Source organism: Papaver somniferum, chromosome 8 (genome assembly GCF_003573695.1).
Source record: "Papaver somniferum cultivar HN1 chromosome 8, ASM357369v1, whole genome shotgun sequence".
Taxonomy (NCBI): domain Eukaryota; kingdom Viridiplantae; phylum Streptophyta; class Magnoliopsida; order Ranunculales; family Papaveraceae; genus Papaver; species Papaver somniferum.
Genome location: NC_039365.1, coordinates 66,048,973 through 66,074,612, shown reverse-complemented (window position 1 = coordinate 66,074,612; position 25,640 = coordinate 66,048,973). Strand labels below are relative to the sequence as shown.

The following is a 25,640-nucleotide window of genomic DNA, read 5'->3' as shown; positions in this document are numbered from 1 at the left end:
AAGCTTAGAAATTTTGTAGAAGGACAGTATACTGCAATATCAACGAGAAAAGAAATGGGGTAGGTTAGCACCAACATGCGGAGGACCATTTGTAATACACGATATCGCAGGAAAAGGATCATACTACCTGCGTAACTTAAAGGGAGAAATCCTAAGGAACCCCTGGAATGCAAAATACCTCAAGCCATACTATCCTTGAAACAACGCAGTTCTGCATCCATGTGAAGAATACCAGAAGAAGAAGTCAGCGTATCCGCTCGACATGTTTCTATCTCTGGCCGAGGAATAGCATACCTCATCACATCAATCAAGCAAGAACCTTTTTTATCATAATGTTCGGAAAACAACGAAGAGTCTGTTGACGATACCTTACTTACATTCACATTGGGGAAAGTACCTATGTACAATCTCTCCGGACTCCCCTATCAGTGTCTATGAGTGTACGACATGGGGAAGGATTCCAGCAGAAAGATATACCCAACCAAACATAATGAATTGGATCAGCAGAACGGGTGTATGTAAATATTCAATAAACACACCACGTTTACGAGAACGCTGTGTAACCCCCACCGTTAGGCAGTCCTCTGGGCCAGGACTGGCCAACGGGGTGACAGGTACAAAACGATGACGAAGGTATACTACTTCGTTGTCTTACAACACACTCTTATCCCACTCATTTGTTATAATTTTATAAGTTAAAATGCATGACTAAAACATTACAGGTAAACCAAAGTCGTATATACCAAAAGACTGATGATCCATTTCAAAGATGAAAAAAGTTGATTACAAGTGTGGAAAGGATAAGCAAGAAATACAAAAAAATCACAAGAAAATAGTCCAAGGCTATGTAATCAACAAGGATCAAATCTCTCTCAACGAAGAAGAAAAAGGTCTACTTCTCCAAAGGCTCGACATGATCACCGGATCGCTCCTTTTGAGACAAGGTTTCGACGAAAGAAAACTCTCCCCAGAAGATGGTTCGGAGGAGGCCATGAAAGTCTTAGGAACATGACGACGCTTGTACTTCTTGGTGATACTCTCCTTCGAAAGACTTTGCTCTATCTGAACCAGAGTCTTATTAATTTCCAAAGCTAACTGACGTCGAGCCTCATGCGTGATAACATTGATCTTGAGCTCAGACTTCGTCAACAAGGATGCTAGACGCTCCACTTCCTTAGCAGAATCTTTCACGGTCACATCCAAAGTCCCGGACAACCCTTCCAAATATTTAACCCTCCCCTGCAACTTGACTAGCTCAGATTGAGTCGCTTCAGATTTTTCATTTACAAGGTGAAGTTGTCTCTCGAGCTCTGCAAATAAAAGACGATCAGTCAGATAAGGAAGATGATAAGTTACCCACGATCAAACGAACATATACCTTCGACATTAGCCGAAGATATTTCAAATTCATTTACTACTGCATCCCGGGCCTCGTGAAGGAAATCGTATTAAAGTTTCTTATAATCGAGCCGATAGTTTTCAATATCAAATTGGCATTGATCTAACTCTACCTGCTTCATGGAATCCAAGTGATGGAGACGGTTGACTTCATTATTCATCTCCTCGACCCCTTTGGTAAGTCTATACAGATTAATCTCTATATCCTTCTATGACTCCACCAAACGAGCAACGTCGGCACAAGAAGCAGTTAAGGCTTTACTAAGAGCATGTGACTCATCCCTAGCATCGTCCCTTTCCTGAAAAAGGCGTTGTACATAATCCCGAACTTCAGGGTTATGGGACGAAGGGGCCTGACGAAAATCCACTTCTAGATCAGCTACTTTGGCTTCTAATCGAGAAACAGCATCACGAGCCTCATAGAGATTTTCACGGGCCCACAACAAAGTACCACTGAACTGACGACAATCGGAGGTGATCGTATTTTGCATCTCAACCATTTGATCTCGTTGTTCTCGATACCGAGCCAATAATCGATTATACTCGTCGGCCCGAGAATTCCAATTGTTATATACCTCTATTACCTTCACTACCAACTCTTTAATATGGGAAGCCTGGCGAATCCTTTCACTCCGTAGCCACACTAATTCTCTGGCACCACCCACTGAAGATAGGCCGGCTAACTCAGAAATAACACTAAGAAGACGAAGGTAGAAGAAAATGAAAGGGACGAACCTTTAGACAAAGTACCCGTCAATGCAGCCTCAACACGAGCCTTCTCCAACTCTCCACGAAGAGAAGCTACCTCTTGACGAACCCCCTCCTCGGTGATACTATCTTGTTGTTTCCCCTTCAGCTGCTCCTTCAATTATAGTATCTTTTTATCCTTAGCCACAAGAGATTCTTGAGTAGAGTAAATCTCATCATCCCTTTTAAGTAGCTTCGCCTCCAACTTGAGCGCCTTGGCTCTGAAGAACTGATGTATAGCATGGTTGCAATACTCGCTATTTTCCAACTACAGCAACCAGGGGCAAGTAAGAATCACCAACGAAGAAAACTGTACCACTTCACCATGAAACCAGAACGACATCTTACCTCGAGAATACGATGCTGAGGAAAGTTGTATTGATGCCCATCATCTATGGCCATCATCTTAGAGATAGAGGAAGGAGGAGCGGCTAAGAGACCATACGGGACAACGGCACCTAATTTTCGTTTCCAAGCTTCGTTGACCTTATCAAAAGAAGACAACTCCATATTCTGACGGGTAAAAGCATCAGAATCCCTCTCACCAGGAAAGACAAGGGAATGGAAAGGAACATTCATAAGACCCTACTTCTCTTAACTAGTTTAAGGTCACTTCATCTCCACCGCGCATCACAGCATTCACAAAACCCTTAGAGGAGGTACCAGCAACAGTCTCCTTATTAGCATCGGTTTCCTTGCCCTTCGCTTCCTTGGCAGAACGGAGGTCAGCTTCTTCGCCATCAGAACTATCCTCTACGTTCTCTTTATCACCATCATTGTCGGCCTCCACCTCCCGGTTGTCATTAGGAGACAACAGCGAAAACTCAAAAGCGATCCCCATCATGGGCCCCAAGTCGGGACGACCACCAGAAAAATAGATCTTACCGAAAGAGAACTCTTGATTCGTCTCTGAAATATTCATCAGCTCAGGAATCAATGTTTGAGGATCAGCATTTTTGTCTACTTGAAGAGGATAAGGGGTTACCTCAGGATCGGTCGGTTGATCATTACCCTGTCCCCTAGGTGCAATCTCTTCTTCGGTTTCTCTATCGATAGGAGAAGTTTCGGTACGCTCTTCATCATTGGTCTCTTCATCCTCTTCGTTGTCAAATTCTTCCTCTTCTTCCCCAACTGGGATGGTAACTTCAGGGATACCCATTTCTTCAACCTCAACGGTAAAATATTCAACGGGGCCAATCTTGTTCTTCCTCGAAGCCTACAGGAAATACATGTCAATCTATGATTCGAGGGGCAACACACATACAACACATTATGTTAAATCATACCTTGACAGTAGTGGTACCCTTCGAAGGAAGGCAGCCTCAGAACTTTCTTCGTCACCAACATCCTCAACATCAACGGTATAACCAAAGTTCATACCGACAAAATTCAAATCCCAAGCGCAAAAATCACCATAGTGGTACGGGGCACCATCACGAGGTTTGCTTTGAGAAGTAGGCCTTCATCCATACTCACCAGGGATCCAACCATGGGCCCAAGGGCCAATAACTTCAAGTGGGATAGCATGCCACTCATAATCATGATGGCGACGAAGATGCTCTATGAGGCAAAAGAGCTCTGGCTTATTAGTCTTCTCAGTACCAGGAACAAACCGTAACTTCGAGTCACTTACTTCACTCAGAAGATGAACCTCACCATGAGGATATACCATCGTACGAACACCAACACTCCACCGTTTCCGGTTCCTACTGTTAACATAATCTCCAAAAGAAAGGTTAAAGTTTTCAGGGGTATACCAACTCTTATCCTCGGGATCGGGTGTATAGCACTTCATAGTGGTCTCACCGTTGCTCCGAAGATAACATTCACGAAGGGTTTGCAGGTAGTTCTCACTTAATTGAACCACCGAGCGGAAGTGGGTATGAGAAGTAGATCCCTCACAAAGGGTCAAAACGTCATAATAGAATGAATATCCCCACTTATACAAGGGAAGCATCAAACCCGCTTCGAAGGATCCTACGTTTGTCAAAAGATGTTGGGAATCGTACTTATAACTTTTTATCATGTCATAAGTAAGATCATCACCTTGGTTGTAAAAAAGAACCTCAAAATGCTCAATACCATGCCTCACTTTAAACTCTTCAAGATCAATATGTATGAAGGAGATAGGAGCCCGCTTTTTCTTCTTCGGAGCCGGAGCAGCTTGTACCAAAGAGGAAACCTCAGAAGACGCTGCCTTAGCCGATGACTCCTTCGGCTGGGGACTCATATCCGAAGCCTTCATCTTTACCGACGGATTCCTCGACATGTCTAGATCCTTTGGAAAATAATTCTTCGACGAAGCGACTTTTAGCGAAGCCTTAGATTTCTGAGAAGACGAACGGTTAGGAGGAGCAATAGAGCGGATAGGTTGAACCTCCAGCGGCTCCGAACGTTGTGAAGGAGGCCTGCCTGCCGGACGATCAACTGCATAACGAGAACCTCTTACTTGATCCCCCCTCTTTTTAGGAGCAGCCTCCGGATCATATGACGAGGAGGTTCTACGAGGACGAAGATCCGATTGGGAAGATCTTGGCGGCGCTCCTTTAGGCGGAGATACGTCGGGACTTCTAGTTGATGGAGATCTATAAGGACTCAGCAGCAGAGACCTATAAGGAATATCTTTTTGATCGTTACCTGCCATGACGACCTAAAAGGGGCATCAAAAATAAACGAAGGTCAAGGTTAGGTATGCAATCATTATTTCACCTCAAGAACACCATGATATCACCAAGAACTCAGAAAAATAACACCGCAACAATCAATAAAGCGGTCCCAGATTTTTTGATAAAGAACATGGGAAAGTATATATACTTTTGTATATTATGTTCTTCATCACAGAATATGGAAACAACAATAATAAAAGCAAATTTGATCAAAATCATAGACATAATGGTGAAGAACAACATACCTGTAACAATAGTGGAACCAAGAGATTAACAAGAGGCAATCACCAATCAAATCTATTCAAACAAAAGTGGTACCTTCAGGGGATGATCAGTACGAGGTAGGTACACTATCAGTAGAATTGAAGAACAAAAAGACAAATCCAAGGTTAAATTAAATTCTTCTCAGAAGACAGAAACAAAAACAGAGGAGAATATGAATGAGAATGAGGAGGAGAATAAAAGTTATTTCACTCACACCCTCTCTCATATTTATAACCGCAATAAAGAGGGAGAAAACCGTCCCGAAATCCAAGAAGAAGTTATCACTGAGAGTGGGAAACATGCCCTAAAATCTAGGAGAGTTATTGCAAGGAATGAAAAATGTGCGAGTAAAGGATTTTTTCTTCATACTTTGACTCCCATCAAACTTAGAAAGAAAAGGGGAAAGTTCTATACACATATATACAGCCACGTGTCGAACATCATACACATGGACGTCGCAAGATGAAGGGAGCATCAAAGAATGAAGACATGTTGAAACATCTAGGACTGCACGGCATCATCACCCACGTGTCTGGTCAAAAGTGAATCCGATGGCTCCAAGGCTAAGGAGTACGCAATGAGACGATGTATGAGAAGCACGGTAGCAACTCAGAAGATTACTTTATCAGATCTCGAGACATATTCGAATTGGACGGGCAAGATGAGACACGGATGACACCAAGATGACACCTGTATTAAGAGCTGTCTAAAGAGAAGACTGCCCCAACCACCCGCATTAAATGCTACGAACATAGGATACGTGTCAAGCATCCTATGGAAGAAGGAGAGGCGCGCCATCGTTACAACACATTACCATTAGAGGCATCGGGAAATCACGAAGATAGTCATCGGTATCGGCACATTAACTAAGACGATAGGCTTCAGTAGTATCACTGAAGAGGGGCCCACACAAAAAGTCTATAAATACCCAGCTCGACTAAAGGAGAGGAGGTCGACCAATTTTTAGGAGAGAGAACTATTGTTAGGAAGAGAGCGATTGTAATAGTAAGTATGATTTTTATCTATCTTTCCCTACCATCGTTCCCTACTCAGAGTCATTCGACTATCACTTGTAATATTATCTGATCCATAGTAAAAAACCTAACCCACCGTGGACGTAGGTCTTAATGCTGAACCACGTAAATCATCGTCTCATTTACATTTCTGCACTTATGGCTTTGATTTATTTCTGTTATGCATCGTTTTAATCATCATAAATGTTATCTATGACGCAAAGTAAAATTGAGACAATGATGAGCCCGCAGGCTCAGAGTTTCCCGGAAAAGCTTAACTATCGTCTTATGTATACTTATTCCTATTGTTATTATATTCAGTCAGCAATGCGAGCATTGGATATGGACACGATGCCATCTTCGTTACATCTGTGTTCGCACCGTTGAATATTGGATTGGATGCGGATCGCGAATTTGAAATCCGTCATGCATTGGATTCGAGGCGGATGAGGAAAAAATCGGCCTAATCCAGACCATGATCACCACTAAATATGGTACCCATATTCTGTATTCTTTTTCATTACCCACAAGGGGCACTCAGAGTGAGAGTCTCATATTACGGGTGGATATCTCTCACAGTATTTGAGTTTCTTCAATCATTTGCTCTTCTTCATTGGGAAGCGTTGTTTTACTTGGATTTTGAACGATCGTGCCTTTTATTACTGATATAGTTTTATTTTATGAGTTTTCCTTTGTATGTTTTCGTCTTTTATTTTCGTTGATGAATTCTCCCATTTTCCTTCTGATATTCCCATCTTGGATGAAATTTTCTTTTATGATGTCGGTGTTGGTGATTATGATGTTGATGCAGAGAATAACATCTCTTCGGGGAATCTTTACTCGATGCTTTCCTACTTCATTTTCAATAAACTAAAATGAGAATCTTATGTATTCTTCTTTTTTTTTGGTGCTTTAGGGACTTCTGAATCTTTTGATGATCTTGGCCGAGTTGGATCTCGTGATTTAGTATTTATATCCGCTGGAAACATTTTTGAGGTTGACGTTATGATTACTGAGCTCAGTAGTTCTTCTTATCTTGAGCTGGTTGGTTTTGGTTCCGCTACTGTGGTGAATCATGTCATCATCCGCGGGGCTTCCTCTGATGTGGATTCTCCACGTTCTTTTGAGAGGACGCCTGCTAACACAAGTGGTTTTCGGAAACTGATGATGATGATGCGACAGACGATGCTGGCTCCACTATATTGGAAATTGGTTCAAATAGAGGATGAAAAAACACAGACAAATTGTTGTACTCCTGACTTTCAAGGCTCGAATAGATTTCTTTTAGGTAATTATTTCTACCCTCCCAATATCAATTTGCGATTACAACAGCTATGCGAAATAATGCCTTCAGGATACAATGAAAGCCCTACAACAGAGAAATTGGATTCAAGGTTTGTACCCCTTGACCCAATCAAGAACACACGAGAAAGGTTTCTGATGATGCTTTAGAACGAGATAAAACAAGTTGAATTGATTGTGAAGAATGGTAGAATGCCTTCACTACTTATAGGGATATTCATACCTATTGGAGATGCCTCACTTCCAAAAGACACATAAGGTTTTTATTGGGAATGGTTGTGTCCTTTATGAACCATCACACATTAGAGGTATATTTTCATCTCCAACTAACATCCATTGTGTCTATTCAACACATAACGCTTCCCCGTCATAGCGGCAAATCAAAACGAAAACCATTTTGTTTTCTATGTTATTGAAAATATCCAACAATCTCCCTCTATTTTCAAAAACCAAAAAACTGAAAATAAAGTAAAAACTTACAAAACAGAGTGATTGCGTCACTCAAATGACTACCTACATATCCGAGTGGGATCAAGCCAACGTAGTTCAAGCTCAATTGAGACTAAGCATCATCGTTGAAATCAATACATAAATGATAGGTATCTTTTGGAATTGAACCTTCACTTAGTGTAAGAAATTCAAAGCCTCATCGAGGTTCTATGATGAAACTAGTCTTGAACCAAGTACCCCTTATGATAAAACCGAAATCTCCACACATGTTGATTTCATAAAAATCATGTGTTATGTAGCTTAGCACGTTAATGGCCATGTGCTTATATCCTAGATTCATGAGTCTGCTTTAGAGAACGGTCTTATTCTCTTAGGAAACGGCCTGATTTGCATACTCATATAGGTGAGTCTATAAGGTGCTTCTGCGATACACCTATAAACAAATATATACTCATTAAGGATTGTCATCCATCATTTTTCTTGCAGCATCACTGCACTAAACAGAAATGAGAAGTTTTTAACTTAGTGCACCATAAGCACTTCCATAACTTGTTGGTACCACATTGAACCTTGTTTATCTTTTTCAAAACATAGGTTGGGTTTCTGCTGTGGGTGATCAACCTTCCTTCACATACCTTAGCCCCATTTTTGTATACTTCATTGAAAACATTTCCTTTGGGAATCTCTTCATGAATAGGCCTGCCAAGTTTTTCTCCATTTCAATGGTTAACTGCAATTACTCCTTTTTTGAGTAATTGACTTACCGTTCAATGTCCAAGACTTGCATGTCTTGACTTTTCATTATAAGTCTCGTAAGAGACGTTATAGATCATATCCTAATTCACAATTAATCAAGACTGCTTAAGATGATTTCTTCCAAAATGGGATTTTACAAGTTGAATTCTAAGTCATTCTTCCTCATTAATCGCATCGAATCATGCAAGTAATTCTGACAACATTATTAAAAATGTTCTTATTCTATTTACAAAATATTTGTAACTTCTTTAGTAATCATAATTAACATCCACGGTTAATTCACAAAAAGTCATTTTGAACTTGCATACACTAGAGGCATAAAAAAATTATAGGCAGTTAACTTGCTATTTCAACAAGTATATTATCACGGCGAGTAACTCCTCTGCTCGTACCCAATCCTCTACAAATTTATACCCAAATACATAGACAATGTCTATATAATATTTCACGTTATATAATGCAAATGTTCATAATTTATGCATCGGTAATATCATAACCCCTCATCGTTGGATATTTGGTAATTCTTCCAAAACTTTACATATTAATGGTAATTCTTTTGATGTCATTTAAGATATACCCATTTCCAAATATTGGAATTAATAGTTCTTATTGCAAGAATTATGCTCACGTCATTTATTGGTGATTTCAGACTTTATAATTTTTATCGCAAGAATTATATCCATACCACAAAATTGTCGTCTCAACAATCTTTGGTGCTCTCTATTGGTTCTCTAATCTTAAAGCATTCATGACAGTACTCTTTTAGTGTCATGCAATATTGAATGATAGTATCAGAATGGATGGCAATTTTCTAATCAGCGCTAACTGTTTGGTAGATTAAATTAATACCAATCTACCTTTTCCGGTTCACTGATTTTAAATGGGAACTTCATGACATTTTTCAAATGCTATGAAACACACAGTTGATTCCCTTCTTTGATTCACATCAGGATGATACACTGTTGGCGATCACAATGTGTATAAATGACAAATGGAATAAAACCGTCAAGTACATACCCTTTCAAATACCCTTTCAAGTAAATGGATCTCGACAGTACTTCAAATGCACAATCAACTGAAAAACGTATGCCACTGTCGTATAAATGACAGTACACATTGTCATGAAACACTACTGATTGTGGAAGTTTAACATGCATCAAATTGACCATATTACAACTTCTCATCATCAGTGGTTTAAATCCGCAGTTACCCACTTGACCATAGTCGCACAATTCCTCTAACTAGGAATCTTCAAACCCATATAATAAATTTTGAATTAGGGTTTGGTTCTTCTCTTTTCAGAAACTAATGGTCGTTACATGAACCATATCGGAGATTATACGTTGCTCAAATACATGAGTGAAATAATCCTATTTTGACTGTAACACTATGTTTGTTTACTCCTGACTCATCTGAGTCGTCTGGATCTGAGTCATCTGGATCTGAGTGAAATTACCTGACTCATCTGGATCTGACTCAATATGTTTGTTTTGAGTCAGATCTGACTCATCCGACTCAAAACACATGAGTAAGTGGTTTGGTCCCGTGAGTCAGGGGTATTTTGTTACCTGACTCAAATGGGTCTGAGTCAGGAGTTATGTCTGAGTCATAGGTCGAGTCAGATCTGACTCAAAATGCAAAACAAACGGTCTGACTGCTGACTCGGCCCGAGTCAGAGGTTGACTCAGATCCAGACGCCGAGTCAGCTGCAAACAAACAAGATGTAAGTCAAAATCAACCAAAAAATGATCCATGTGTCTAGTAACACAACGGAAAGCTAAAGACTTCAACATCCATATGCACATACTTGATCAACATGGTTCCATTTCCGTCTTTAGTTGCTACAGCTTAGCACACATGGTCGAACCATTGATCGCATACCAAGTCACTGCATACAAACTTGAGTCTAATTTTCTATCTCAAATCCCCTCATACAGCACTAATGGATGCATAACAGAAAATTTGAAGGGACGCTTCAACCATCTTTCCTTTGGTCGACCACTGTAATTTGGTCAGATCCCCACGACAAGGAAAGGGTAACTGTGATCTCAAAAATCACAGATGCATGACTAAAAATATATATGTATATATGTGATATATAAAATTGTGGGATGGTACTAACCGTTTCTTTCTTGTTAGATTCCCACAACTTGGATGATAATTTGGGAGAGGCTGAACCGTTTTCTCGTCGTTTTCTCGTCGTTCCCAACTCTTTGATTAGAAATTTTCTAATCCCTTGAGACTGGGAGGAGTCACCACTGCATTCACGGCATTTTCCCTTATGTCGTTCTTCTAGTTCAAATTCCTCCGGCCACAAGAATAAAAACAATCAGATTAATAAGAGAAACCTTCATAAATTAATTAATATAAACACTCATGCATTAAATGAGAGAAGGGATCTGAATGGAGTTTATAAGTTCCAGAAATTCCAAACGTTGAGTCCGCACACGACCAATTATTGACACCCCAATTGGTGACCTGTTAGTGCATCGAACGTTTAGAACGAGAACATAAACCAAAAAAAAGTCTGGCGTAACCTTTCCCGAAGATCAAGCATCTCCCAAAAACTAATCCGCAGTTATAACTATTTTTTATTTTTTTTTTGAAACTGGAAATATATAGATTGAGAAAAAAACAGTTACACGGAGACATGAGAAGAATCTACTGCAATTTGGTTTAGAATTGCAGGAGGAGAATCATTATCCCAAGAACTAAAGATTCTATCCATTCTAGCTTTCTTATCTAGAATGTCAGCTACCTTATTTTTTTTCTTTGGAACATATGAAAGTTTCCAAGAAGTAAAAACTGAAAATAAATGTTTGATGTCATGAACTGTGTTGTGTAGTCTCCGATCAACGGCTCCATGATCATAGTTGACAGCATCAGCAACAACATTGGCATCCATTTCAAAAAGAACTCTCTCCATCTTTAGCTCCTTTGCCCATTCCACTGTCTTCCATAGTCCCATACACTCAACATGTTCTGTACTTCTAGCTTCATTCAAGTAGATACACCTTGTTGCCTGCTGTGTACCTGCAAAATTTCTAATGATTAATCCAATGCCTCCATGAGAATTATTCGAATCAAAAGAATCATCGCAATTTAAAGTAATATAGTTAACAGGAGGTGGAATCCAGTGAACATTATGTTTGTTCACTTTATTAGCAGAATGAGAGTTAGTAGTAATCCTGCTGAAATGTTCATCAATTAATGTCCTGCATTTTTTGATGACTACATCAATACTTGTGTTACTGTGTTGAAACACCTTATTGCATCTTTCCATCCAAATACTACAAGCAATGATGGATCTTTTCACCAGTTCAGTTTCAGTGATTGCACCATTGCATAAGCTGTCAAACCATTCCTCAATCCAACTAGATAATGTACCTCCATATTTGAATTCCATCCAGAGATGGCGAACCAAACTGCTCTGGAGAAATTACAATTCATAATAAGATGAGTTGTTGTTTCGTTATGGAGGTTGCACATAGGACAGGTAGTATCATCACCAACTATTGCAGATCCCAGAGCAACTTTGGTAGAGAGCAGCTCAGACATTGCTTTCCACAAAAACTGACGAATCCTTGGCAGAGTTGGGAGTTTTCACAGTCTGGTATAGAACTTTCTCATTCTATCATCCACAGGTTGTAAAGTGAATTTTCGTTATACATCTTCTTGTAGCAAGACTTAACTGAAAACTTCCCGTTTTTCTCCAAAAGCCAAATTAATTTGTCTGATTGAGAAGGGTGAATTGAGATACGCATTATGTGATCCACAATGTGAGGATCAAAAAGTTCTCTGAGCAGAGTAGTATTCCAGCCTGTAGAGTCTGACATGAACAATTGATGCACATAGATATATTGTTGCGCCGTTGTGCACCCTTGTATTGGTTGAGGTGGTTCTTGAAGCTCTGGTATCCATCTTTGTGACCATATTTGAATTGCTTTACCATTACCCAAGTTCCAACAACTATGCCTTCTGATGAAATGAAGTTCTGAGCTGATACTAAGCCAAGACCACGTAGTATTTGATTTCTTCTTCAAGTCGAAAAGGTTTCCAACAGGATAGTACTTCGCTTGTAAGGATTTAGCCATGATGGAAGATTGATCCGTACATATCTTCCATGCTGACTTGGCCAGCAAGGCTCTATTAAAAATCTGCATATTACGAAAACCAAGTCCACCTTCTGATGTAGGATGACACGCTCTTCTCCAGGTGATGATTTTCCGACCTTTGTTTGTTTGTTTTTTTGTTTCTCCAAAAAGCTTGTTGACAAGAGTTCATCTTGTTAATAGTAGCATCCGGTAACTTGAAGCTTTGCATATGATGAATTGGGATGGCATTGGAGACGTTCTTGATCATCACAGAACGAGCAACCTCTGACATGTTACTAGCGTTCCATTTAGTGAAACGACGATTCATCTTCTCCGATAGAACAACAAAAGGCACTCTTCTGTTCCTTCCAATAAATAATGGCAGGCCCAAGTATTGTTCTTCTTTTAAATTCATCTCACGAACTTGAAGTATTCCACAGGTGATTTGACAAGCAACAGGATCCATGTTGGATGAAAAATAAAGAGCAGACTTGTTAAAATTAATTAGTTGCCCTGTGCAAGCACTAAACTCTTAAATAACCTGAAGAAGTTTGTTAGTCTGATCCAGTGTAGCCTTGCAAAACAAGAGACAATCATCCGCAAAGAGCAGATGATTTATATTAGGTACAGATCTTGAGATTTTTATGCATGTGAGTATATTAGATCTTTCACAATGATCAAGAACCCTAGAGAAAGATTTCATGGCAAAGATGAATAAATAAGGAGATAAAGGATCTCTCTGACGGATTCCTCTAGTTGGAGTGAAAGATTTTGTTGGATGCCATTTAGAAGGACTTCAATCTGTGTTGTGCTTACACATTGATGAATGAGCTGACAAAACTTGTCTCCAAAAGCAAACTGTTTTAAGACATCAATCAAAAATCCATTCCAATCTGTCGAATGCCTTCGACGTATCCATCTTGAGGGATAAGTGGCCAGTTCTTCCTTCCTTCCTCTTCATAGCTTGTACAATCTCTTGAACTAGACACACATTCTTAGAAATTAATCTCCCCGGAACATATGCAGCTTGCACAGGAGAAATTAATCTTGTAATATGCTTCTTCATTCTAAGAGAGATCACTTTAGATATGATCTTATAGACCGTATTGCATAAAGCAATGGGTCTAAAATATTCTGGTCTGGTTGGAGATTATAGTTATAACTATTTATTTCCGAAAAACAGCCATCAATCGTTCTTCAAACTGTGGAGCCGTAGGGAGGAATTTCAGTCGCATAAAAAACGAAACCCGGTTGTCCCTGTCAGTAACAAAGAGATATTCTTTTGAGATTTTGTGTTAAAACCAAAACTCTTTGTATCTCCCAAATCTCAATCACGGACGCAATCTTGACGTCTATAGGCCATAAACGTCTCCCCAAAATATCGTGACTTTCTCTTTCAAAACTCAATCCACGAGACATACTTAAACTTGTTTCACCCTCCACCGTCGAGATAATTGTCTAAAAATATTGGAAATTTTGGGTAAAAACGGAGGATGAAACTATTGTTGGATATTTTCAATAACATAGAAAATAAAATGGTTTTCTGTTTTGATTTTGAAAATAGAGGGAGATTGTTGGATATTTTCAATAACATAGAAAATAAAACGGTTTTCATTTTTTGGTTTGCCGCTACGACGGGGAGCGTCCTGTGTCGAATAGACACAATGGATGTTAGTTGGAGATGAAGAGGCACTTCCAAAGGGTGTGATGGTTCATCAAAAACTATTGGAAAATGGGTTCAAATAGAGGATGAAAAAAACACAGAGAAATTGTTGTACTCCTGACTTTCAAGGATCGAATAGATTTCTTTTACATAATTATTTATACCCTCCCAATATAAATTGGCGATTACAGCATGTATGTGAAATAATGCCTTCAGGATACAATGAAAGCCCTACAACAGAGAAATTGGATTCAAGGTTTGTACCCCTTGACCCAATCAAGAACACGCGAGAAAGGTTTCTGATGATGCTTTAGAAAGAGAGAAAACAAGTTGAATTGATTGTGAATAATGGTAGAATGCCTTCACTACTTATAGGGATATTCATGCCTATTGGAGATGCTTTTTCACTTCCAAAAGAAACATAAGGTGTTTATTGGGAATGGTTGTGTCCTTTATGAACCATCATACCTATTAGAGGTGTCTTTTCATCTCCAACTAACATCCATTGTGTCTATTCAACACAGAACGCTTCCCCGTCATAGCGGCAAATCAAAACCGAAAACCATTTTATTTTCTATGTTATTGAAAATATCCAACACACTATTGGTCAAGTTGTTAACTACGGAGTTCCATACCATTCAAGGGTGATGAGGGTTGTTTCCTTGCTGAGTTTCCTGCCACTCATCGTACCTACCCTACCGAGTCTGTTTTTCGTTTTGAATATCTATTCTCCGATATTCTTGATATGGATGTACTGGATTTTCCTTTCTCTTCTCAACTGGGTCATGTAGTGTATTCTTATGCTGGGTTTGGTATGCCTCTTCCTTTGTATGATAAAACAAATCCTTTCATTCTTCATGTTATCTGCCATCATCTGGTTAAGCAATCATATCTCTAGTATCATCATAATTTTTGGATAGTTTTTCGTGAATATTCGAGAAGGAGTACATCGATATGTTTAATGAGATAATTTCCGATGCCCAAGTGATGCCTTCTTAAAGTTGCTTTAACTCTATCAGCAGAAACTGTAGTGGAAATCATAGGTGAAAGCAGATCTTCATCGTTTTTGGTCCTTGGTTATACTGTTTTTCTTTCAGTGGTGAGTACCTTGAGAGTTTTATTCCAGAGCATGATGTGATTGTAAAGTATCTTCGTGGTGGTTTGTTGTGGAGATGAAACTATGCTCCGACTATTTCCACTCATGATTGTCCGACATACGATCTGGTGCGTAATTTGGGGTGCGTTCTTCCTATACCGCATAACTTCATTTTTGCTATCTTGTCCTTTTCAGTTCCGACTGGTCCAAAAGCATTTGTTTTCGTGTCTCGAGTGTCTTGCAGGATGCTTCGCTCAGAGGTTATTTTCCTTCATATTTTCTTCGTAGTTTATTTTTTGTAGTGCGTCCTCATTGTTTGATTTGATTTATGTACCATTCTGATGGTTCACCGGACCATATTCGTCAATGTACTCTTCATCATACTCACTTACATGGTGTGTCCGCCTCGGGAGATTCTGCAACCGGTGGTTCATTTTTCAGTGACCATTCACCAGATTGCGTTTTCCGCCCGTGTTGTTGATCTTGAGGTTGAGGTCCCTGTCCTGAGGGATGAACTTACAACTGTGACTTCTTCGGCTAGGCTTAAATTTATCAGCACCTTTCGTTTGCTTTGCCGCTATCTGGAAGAAGAATTTTGAATTTTTGTCTGAATTTCTTGTAATTTTGCTCGCTTTGTGAATCATCTTGATATTCCTCCTGCTCAGGGTGCATAAGAAATTGAAGTGTTTTAGAAGTTTTTGTTTTCTCTAAGTTTGATGCAAGTACGGATGTCTCATTTTGTATATAAATAATATGATGCTTGTAAAATAACTGCTCTAAAATTCTGAAATTTCTAAATTATCATGCTTTTGACTTTTTAATATAATGTATTGCAAATCTTAAGGATTTTCGAAACCGATAGATTTTATTTCCAAACAAGCCATGGTCATATCTTTATAAATAAGCATTCTTGTATCCTTACAAAATCAATCCCTAAATATTAATCTAATTAGGTGAAACATCTTGCATGTTCTTTCATTTAAAGTCTTCTTCGGGATCAAGAAGTCTTCGGTCCGCCTAGTATGGAGTCTGTTACCATACTTTATGTATGAATCCCCTCTTATATAGAAGATACGTCATCTATAAAACAGTTACAATTTTTTTTGTATGTTTCAAATTAGAGCCATTTTATGCATGGGAGGTAAAAAAGTGATGAGGTGACATTATATGGAAGGGGATTCATACACTCAGTATGGAAACATTTTTCATATTAAACAAATTCAGAAGCTTTCAGACTTAACACTAGTGGAAGTTAAATTATTGTTTAGTTTTTATGGTTTATTACTTGTTATGAATTAACCGTATAGTCATCTTCAATAGATTAAACTTGTCAAGATTTGACTACTGCTGATCTAAGTGTAACTATATCTGCGAGATAGAACTGTTGATTAATCAACGTTAATAGACTTTGTTTTATGTGTTCTACCAACAGTGGAATCAAAGTTGTTTGCTGAAGTTACTTTTAAGATTGAAAGCTTGAAGACTTTTCTATTTGGTTATGATCTTTGTGATACTTCTTGCAAACTTGATTCTTCAGTATCCACAAGAAGTTTATCTTGATAGACATAAGACTTGTAAGAGATCGAACAAACTTTCTAGATATATTAATTTTCTTGGATAGATCTTTTTCATCAAGATTGATTATTTCGATAATCATTGTTTTGTTTTGATCTTTAGACCACAGGAGTTTATTGATATAAACTGAAGATTCTTTACTTATCTTTATCATTGATCAAAAGGAGATGAGAGAAGAAGTCTTCATAGCGGTGAAGCAGCTCAAGATAATGGATTTCGTCTTGGGATTCACGTGCAATGACGGAGCCAACCCCAACTTTGGCTGTCCTAAGCTATTTTTTTCCATATCTCAAGCCTATTTTTTTCCTTTTGCCTACCCTCAACTATTTTTGCCTCCCCATAGGCAAATTTTTCTGGCTCCTCCCCAGATTCGTTGTAGGCGCAGGGATACTAAAGGAACTTGAGTAACGAAGTAGCGTTTACTTAGTCTCAACTAAACGAAGTGGTAGTCAATTTGTGTAGGACTTAATTCTTAGAGTATTTGAAACTGGATTAGGTCCCACTGTCCCAGGATTTTTCCTGCCAGACAGTTTTCCTTGTTAAAAGAATCTTGTGTGTTTGTATTATTTACTATACTTCCAAATTATATTGTTTAGCTTTATAATCAAAGTAAATACACTTGTACGTTAATCATCTTGGTAACAATCTCATAATAGTTCGATCCGAACTTTGACTATTATCAAGAATAACTTGTTGAAATAGTCTTTTTGTTGTAATTGTTTCGATAAGATTATACAAGTTGTGTTTTTATAGGTTGATGTCAAAAAGATTGTGGTATACTTGGTACCCTTGTCATTTCAGTCTAGCTCCTCGTGTTCTTGAGAAAACTTATCCTCAAACTTGTAATTTCCATCTTATCTGGTGGTCATAGGTTTTAACACCGAGCCACGTTAATCTCGGGTATCTACCAACTTAATTTTTCTTCCCGTCCTTGCATCTTGTTTTGGATTGAACTTTAGCTTTAATCTTAACCTTTGGAATTTTGAGTGTGGCTATGTGTTTTCGGGCATTTACAATGTTGCAAACGAATGCATTTAATTGTTTTTGTTTTTTTTCAAATAAGAAATATATTGAAGAAAAATAAAAACAGATATCATCCATTGAGTGACGAACTCAAAAGTTACTTTAACCATACTTTGAAACGAAACGATTATCTATTGAAGTGAGGTGTTCTAAGGTTTAGTTCATATGGGCCAGAGGGCAACCTATTCTAAAGCCCAAGTTAGCGCTCTCATCCGTGCCTGTGGGTGTTTGGTCCCTACCTGTAGCAATCTTGGTGTTGTACACATGCACTGCCCGACACCGTACGACTTTTGCTGATCAAAGAGCTCGCAGAGGAAAGCGTAGGGAAGAGCAATGGAATAGTGAAGTGAGGTGCTTATATATAAAAAAAAAAAAAAAACAAATAGTGAAGTGAGGTGCGTGTTTATTGGGAAAAAAAGTGCCTTTGGCAAGTAAGGTTCAAACGAAAAAAGAAAGAAAGGGGGTTTGCACTTCGCCCGAGGAAGACGGTAAACAGAGAGTACTTAGGTAATCAACTGAAAGTATGTTGGGCGTTTAAGAAATGGTGCAACTGCAACAGACTCTCTTCTGGCAAAGAAACCAAGAGCTACTAGGCAGTGCTTTGAGTTCTACGATAATTTTCCTAGTGAGGTTGTTGGCTGGGTTGTTAATGAACTTCCTACTGTAACCGTTTCGGCGCATTACTGAAACCGTTTTGGCGCATTTATAAAATCTATATTTTGCATTTTTAAAAGAAAAAGCAAAGTTACAATACAGATAGACAAGAAAACAACAAATTCTTTTTATCAGATTTATTAAAGAGCCCGAGGCATGTTATATTACAGCCTCATGATCAACAGTGTTCTTTCTTTCTTCTGCATACGTATATCTGCCTCTTTATAATGCTAATCATTTTAAATAGGAGAATTGGCTTGTACAATGGAAAGAGAAACGGTCCCGTTTTCTAATTAGTAAGTTAGAAGCTCAGAAGATGCCTCTTATCTAGTAATATCATGCTTGTATCAATTCCTCCATTGTATTCACCTCTGAGGCTTGTTGTCGATCTGCCAACATGGATGCATGCTGCTCCAAATACTCTTTACTATTCATCTCTGTTAACCTGCAGATAATGTAGTTTAACCAATTAATATAAAAATTAACAATCAACTACATCATGGACAACTGAAAAGAAAGAGTATCTAACGAGATTATTTAAGGAAACCAGAAACAAATACACCAACATGAAATTTTCTTTTGTTTACACCTTGCTGGTTTGATGTTAACAAGAGCACATTATGCAGCAGCGGACTGTAACAAGAACTTCATCTTCATGTCATCTTAATATCACCATCATCTAAGTCTTAGAGGAGTTTATATACAGCCCTATGTGATTAAAATTTAAAACCATCATCTAAGTCTTAGAGGAGTTTATATACAGCCCTATGTGATTAAAATTTAAATACTGCCCACATAAAGTAGTACTCCATCGGAGGAAAAAAAGACGTGATGAATCTAATTTATTCGCTAAAAATTTGCTGATTTTTTTTTTTGGAGAAAGTTCACACAACTGTTTGTGATCCCACCTTGGACGGATATCAATTACCTTTATACACGGTGAATTAAATAACACAAGCTCCTAAGAGATGCAAATTCATTTTTGAAGGGTATAAGAGGTTCATCTCAATATCACCAAACATAATGCTTAAACAATAGTAATTGAATTTGATGAGGTAAGATTTACATACCTACTGATTGTACGATCTTTTGCGAATCCCAATTCATTGTCAACACAAAGTTCAGAATCATCATTTTTCTTTGACCTCGAAGAGGTTCTAGGCGCCATGTGCTGAGCATCGGATATTGTAACAACTTTTTGAAGAAGTTCCATTGGAGTACCCTCTGCTGTGCACAACAACCTTGCTTTATTCTCATACATAACCTGCAAGCCAAACAAATCAAAAGTATAAAACTTCAAAAAAAAAAAAAATGTAATAACTTGCTAAATTGGGTTCACATAAGGAAGTACTTCATCGTCCTTGTTAACGATTATAACAACAACAAACAAATAAGTTAATTGGTTCATGATTTAACAAGCATGCTTTTGCTTCAAAAAAAAAAGCATGCTTTGAATGTCATTCCAGTTTTGGTGTACGCTATAATAAGACAACTTACTCTGTCTCGTATTTTTCATATGACGTTTTCAATAGTCGAGAAAGTGTCATCCATTCCTACCTTTCTACTACCCCAAGATTCAAAAGGTCCAAAAACTGTTTTAGTAACTTGATTTTGCTAGAAGCACAGTCACAAAATTTGACTCATAACCATCTATCTAAAACTAGGCAATGGAATATTTAAAAACTAATGCATATTAATTATTATTTATTAGATAAATAATCAGAAGAAGAAAAACATGGACATACATCAACTAGGGTAACAAACCGATATGCTGCCGTCTTGTTATGGAGCCCAAAAATTGGCACACCATCCAATGCCAGAGTATGAAAATTCTCTGCCAGACGAAATTTAGTTAGCTATAGGATTACATAACGACGAGATGCAACACCGCTAAAGACAGGGATTCTGCTAGAACGAAAATTAAGCATCTCAACTTCAGTACTTGACATGTAAAACCACTACTTTGTTAGGATTCATTAAATCACCACAGAAATGCATATAATCTTCTTAGCTGGTAAGGAGAAACCAACTCCAAAACAGCTGAAAATATTATATAATAGAAAAGAAAGGGAAAGCAAGGTATCCTTAAAAACTTCCCCATGCATAAAAATAGAGGTTTCAAATTGAGGTAATATTTATCATCTTCGATGAATCCCACAGCAGATTAATTAAGGTGCTTACTTTCACACAAGCACAGTGACATGAAACATTTTACTTTTCTAAAAGAGGACTAACAAGGTTTTCAAAAAATCAATAGTTGGGTTTCTACTGTGAGAGAGCACCATTGACAATTTATTTCATCAATCTGGACAAAAACATACAGAAAACTGAATTGACTTACTACATAATCCAAAATAGTCTGCAGCTCCAAGAGGTCTGTCACAGAGATATTCAAATGGAAAGTATGCACATCCATTAGTTCCTAGTGGAACCTAGAAAGAAAAATGAAAAAAAGTGTACTCAGGTAATTAGGTTTGATTAACAGAGTCATCCATCGATTATAAATGGAACAAAGAAAAAGAAAGTAGCAAAATCACAGCTAGATCTAATCAACCTGCAACTTTCTCCCCATAACAACTTCCACCTCTTGTGGACTGGCTGAATGTTCCCCAATCAACTCTTGGAACTTTTCTTTAAGAAAGGCTGACAACTCTTTTCCAACGAAGTAAAAGCCTAACTGAGCCTGCCATGAAAGTAATTGAAACGGAAAGATAGAACTCAAACAGTTTCTAAAATGCGAAACAGAACCCATTTCAAATAAGGGAAAAATTTATTACCGAAGTCAATTTCCGGTAGTCTACAGCAGAACCAATTTCGTGAGATACGCATCTTTCCTTCATAGAGTAACTAAGCAGATGTAAGAGAACAGGGCAGGTCTTGCATTAAATCAAATTCAATGGAAAGAAAGGGAACAAATAGGTCCAGGCCTCTGGACCAAGCAGATTTCAAATCCAATTGTTTACTTTTTACCAAGTTCCCGAACAAATCCAAAAGAAAAGGAGAAGAATTTGTAAGAACAGAAGCAGTAATTAGAACCTACAACTATTGCTAAAAATAATTATTTTGGAATAGAATCAATTTAGATACCTTCAAAGTTGCAATAAACGGCAAGAAAAGATCCCTCTGCAGACCACATTCATACAGGCTGTCTGGAGCACGATTTGATGTGGCAACAAGAATCTACCCATCAGCAGCATTTGCAACACGCAAATTTGTTGTTAGATTGTTTGACAGAACAAGGGATAATTAAGCACTTTAATTACGAAAACTTTAAATCTCTTACAACGCCATTATCGAATAGATGTTTGAAAAGACGGTTCAATATTAACGCGTCAGCAACATCAGTTACCTACAAGAATCCACAAGAAAGAATTAATTAAACACCAAACCAAAGCAACATCGTATCGAACTACTTAAACTATGGAAACAATACCAAAATTTTGCAACGTTCAATACTTACCATAAATTCATCAAGACATAATAAAATTGACTCATCTGCTATCTCTCCTGCAACAACTTCAAGAGGGTCTGCCACACCCTTGTGCTTCTGAAAAAGGAATCGAACTTTTTGAGAACCAATTGCAGTGTCAAATGTGCCAAGAAAATACGGAAGTTGTGAATTTAAAATGCCAAAAATAAATAAATTAGAAACTCGCCATTTAATACATGATAGATGCATTTGAAGACTGTTCATAGATACCAGGGTCATATAACACAAAAGAGTGACTCTTCACTATTTTATGACGCAATAAGAGTGAATGAGAGTTACTTTCTAAATGGCTAATTATTGTTTGTGCATATGGCACAGTTTATCAGACCCTGAAGCATTTTTCTACTGAATATGTCACACTTTAGCTAGGAAATATAGTATCAAATCTTATAAATAAGTTACAATTAAAGGAAAAAGTAAGGAAAGGAACTGTCTTGTTACTTGTAGGCGGCTATGCACAGTCAACATGAAGTCGTGAAAATGAATTCTCTTTTTCCTCCAGTTGGATGGCCTGGGAAAGTAAGAAATAACTATTATTAGTGTTAGACATCAATATGCTGGAAATGAAGAATCGTGCTCCGTGTATAACAAATTTAACCTTACTATGAATGGAAATTTTACACATTATTAACTTAAGTAATAACCATTTGGGTGACATTCTACTAATCTAAATGCTATGCAATTCCTTGTTTTTTCTGCCTCCAGCACAAAGAAAATCACAAGGACTTCCTTTGATGATTGGAATCACAAGGACTTCCTCTGATTAATTTTATCCTGTATTCTAAAGGTGGCATGGAATCGATTTAAGCCATACAGTTCCCATTGTTTATGATAATGAATAACGGCAATTTTACTGACATCGAAGTTCTTCATTCTTCAATTAGTAAGAATCACCTGTTAGACTTACAATTGGTCATAGAACAAGTCCATCAACATGGTTTTTCCAGTGCCGACTCCTCCATAGAGATAAAGCCCTTTGACGGGTGAAACTGAAGATTGCGGTATTAAACGAGACCAAAACCACCTGCTCCTACAAGAAGAAAAACTAAGCAGTGTCAAGCACACAGATTCCTGAAACCAATAGGCACGAGGTCAAAGATGAAAATACCTAAGTAGTATACATCTCACGATTTTGTAAGGAACAAGAAGAGAAAATGAACAACAATGTACCTCCCTATTTTATCAGAAGCTTCGTATTTATCCAATTTACAGGCATTAGCTGAATCAACAAGCTGATCATAGAGTCTCTGAAGTTCTTTTAAGGTGCCTACCTACAAAACATCACTATGAGGATATTGCACACGAAGGAAACCAAAGAAAATGAATGGGTTTAAATTGGTGAATGGCGAGCAGTTTCACCCGTTTGTAGCAATCAAATAATCATAAATCCAGAAGTGGACATTCAAAATTGATCATCCACCAATGCAAAAATTACATTCAACCATTTGGATGATAACCATAGAGTTATTTGATTTGAGATGACACTAGACCGAAACAGACACCATGATTTTGCTCCAATTGTAGGGTTTGAACAAATGCCTATCAAGTATAGATAACTCATATAAATAGAGTTCTCAACATCTAAACTCAAATACACACCACACCTGACAACTATCACCATCCATTAACTCGCCTGCAGCAATTCGTCTTTCATACTCTACAAAGGGACCCCCTCGTCCTCCTTCCACTGTTGAATTGAAGGAACAGAGAAACTAAATCACCTCAACAATTCATGAAATTCACTAGTTACAATTAAAAGACTTAACATAAGAAAGTCAGCAAAGAACCTCCAGAAGTGTGTTTGGCAGCAGGGCTGGACAAAGCTCTTGAAACCAAATAAGAATACAAGACTCCTCTATCATGCTCGTCTTTCCGTAAAAGCTTGTAATTAGAACCCTGAACCTCACTGCTTATATGTCTCCTTACCCCAGTTTTTAGTAACTCTCTTTCTTGAATGGAAGAAACACAACGAATATGTCGTCCAGCGCGTACTACTGCTCTCATCTTTACTTCGAGAAGAAGTAAAAATCCGCAGAAACTTCAATCGCTGATTATACCTTCTATTTGCAATTGAAATCAAGAATTGAAGATAATTGGAGCCAGTTAATATGAAGTAGTAGTTAACAGAGACCAAATTAACCAAAAATAACCCTTTTTAAACCGTTTTAAACTAAAATTAAAAATCCAATACAGAACCTCCCAGTTTTAGGGAAATCAAAACAGAGCCTTAACATTAATATTTCATTGAAGCATGACTGCCATAAAAACTCATTGCATGAGAACATTTAAGTATATTAAGATAACTATGGGTGATTAAATTCGCTACCGAATAGCTTAAAAAATGAAAAAAAATTATCGAATTTGATAAGATTAAGAGAACAAACCTGAATAGCTAAAAAATTTAAGTATGTTATTGAGGTATAGAGTTTGAAAATAGGAATTTTGAACTGTTTGGACGTAACCCTAATAAAGAAAAGAAAATGTTTACTTAGGAAATCAGATGGTTCGGAGATTCCAGAAGCAAAAAATGTTTCGGGGAGAGAGAGAGAGATTGGGAGAAACTGTACTATTATATTACAATTAACAAATAACAGGTATGCAGAAACACGGATTGGGATTTGTGACGAAAAGTTTATTAAACACCAAAGTAGTATTAAGGAATATAAACGTGTTTAATCGTACTTGCATTTTCCTTCGGAAAGGTTGGAGATAACAAGGGGTATATTTTTGAACAAAATGACAGATGGTTGAGAACAATTTTTCTAGTAATAAAAGATATGGAGGGAGTATTAGGTAATTTTCATAGTTTGACTAATCAATTTATTGCCTTATGATCTGGTTCCCATGAGCTGGCAGTGTTTGTCTTTTTGATTACTCCCTCCCCTAGTTGAATCTGTTTGTAGTCCAACTGTCCAAGTACAACGGGACTCCCAGCAGGTTGAATCATCATCTGAACTAACACGGCATAAATCAATTCACGCCTTGTAAATTGCTAGGGCTTAACCCGTGCCGTAACGGCACGGGCATGATGATATGCATTTTGCGGTGTTTGGATTTTTGATTTAATACTTATTATCTTTCGTATTATCCTCCTTATTAAAAGTGAAGAAAAGATTGATTGATATTTCCGGTCTTCAATCTATCATGCATTCATATATAATTTATTTTTAGTATGTTTGAAACTTTCATATCTTCCCAAATATTTTTAGAGTTGTATCCTCAAGCCAAAAATTTATCATAATTAATTTTCACACTCTCTTTCCGAAAAAAAAAAAGGTTATAGTGTTTTATAGTTTACAAAGGTATCCTATGAGTCATTTGAAATGATACTCCACTTCTGAATTTCCCTTATTTCAGTGACCGTACAAAACCAAAATATTGAACGATGTTAGTTATTAAAAAATTATGTCGTCTGAGTTCATTCGTCATGGATAGTTGGGTAGGCTTTA

General features: G+C 37.7%; 1 protein-coding gene across 3 annotated transcripts; it reads right to left on the bottom strand.

The window, feature by feature from the left end:
• Nucleotides 1–18,804: 18,804 nt before the first annotated feature.
• On the bottom strand, nucleotides 18,805–24,879 carry LOC113301422 (AFG1-like ATPase). 3 transcript variants are annotated; one of them, XM_026550206.1, is made up of 15 exons: nucleotides 24,576–24,879; nucleotides 23,979–24,251; nucleotides 23,796–23,878; nucleotides 23,362–23,462; nucleotides 23,099–23,215; nucleotides 22,633–22,702; nucleotides 22,162–22,248; nucleotides 21,985–22,050; nucleotides 21,789–21,881; nucleotides 21,479–21,535; nucleotides 21,256–21,384; nucleotides 21,043–21,133; nucleotides 20,447–20,535; nucleotides 19,772–19,965; nucleotides 18,805–19,146 (listed from the first exon to the last, which is right to left on the bottom strand). In XM_026550206.1, exons 2-15 carry the CDS (start codon nucleotides 24,193–24,195, stop codon nucleotides 19,038–19,040), a joined length of 1,503 nt encoding a protein of 500 aa, XP_026405991.1. In that variant the 5' UTR covers nucleotides 24,196–24,251; nucleotides 24,576–24,879; the 3' UTR covers nucleotides 18,805–19,037. The 3 variants fall into 3 exon arrangements, with proteins under 3 accessions (XP_026405991.1, XP_026405989.1, XP_026405990.1); XM_026550204.1 differs by having other exon boundaries at nucleotides 23,099–23,221; nucleotides 24,576–24,878; XM_026550205.1 differs by having other exon boundaries at nucleotides 23,099–23,221; nucleotides 23,979–24,248; nucleotides 24,576–24,878.
• Nucleotides 24,880–25,640: the final 761 nt, after the last annotated feature.

Coding starts and splice junctions, on each gene's coding strand:
- LOC113301422 (XM_026550204.1), bottom strand. CDS start 24,195: ATGAGAGCAGTAGTACGCGCTGGACGACATATTCGTTGTGTTTCTTCC. Junction 21,385..21,478: donor ACTACCGGAAATTGACTTCG/GTAATAAATTTT, acceptor CTTTCATGGCAG/GCTCAGTTAGGCTTTTACTT. Junction 19,966..20,446: donor GGTTTGTTACCCTAGTTGAT/GTATGTCCATGT, acceptor TTTGGCTTGCAG/GTTATGTATGAGAATAAAGC.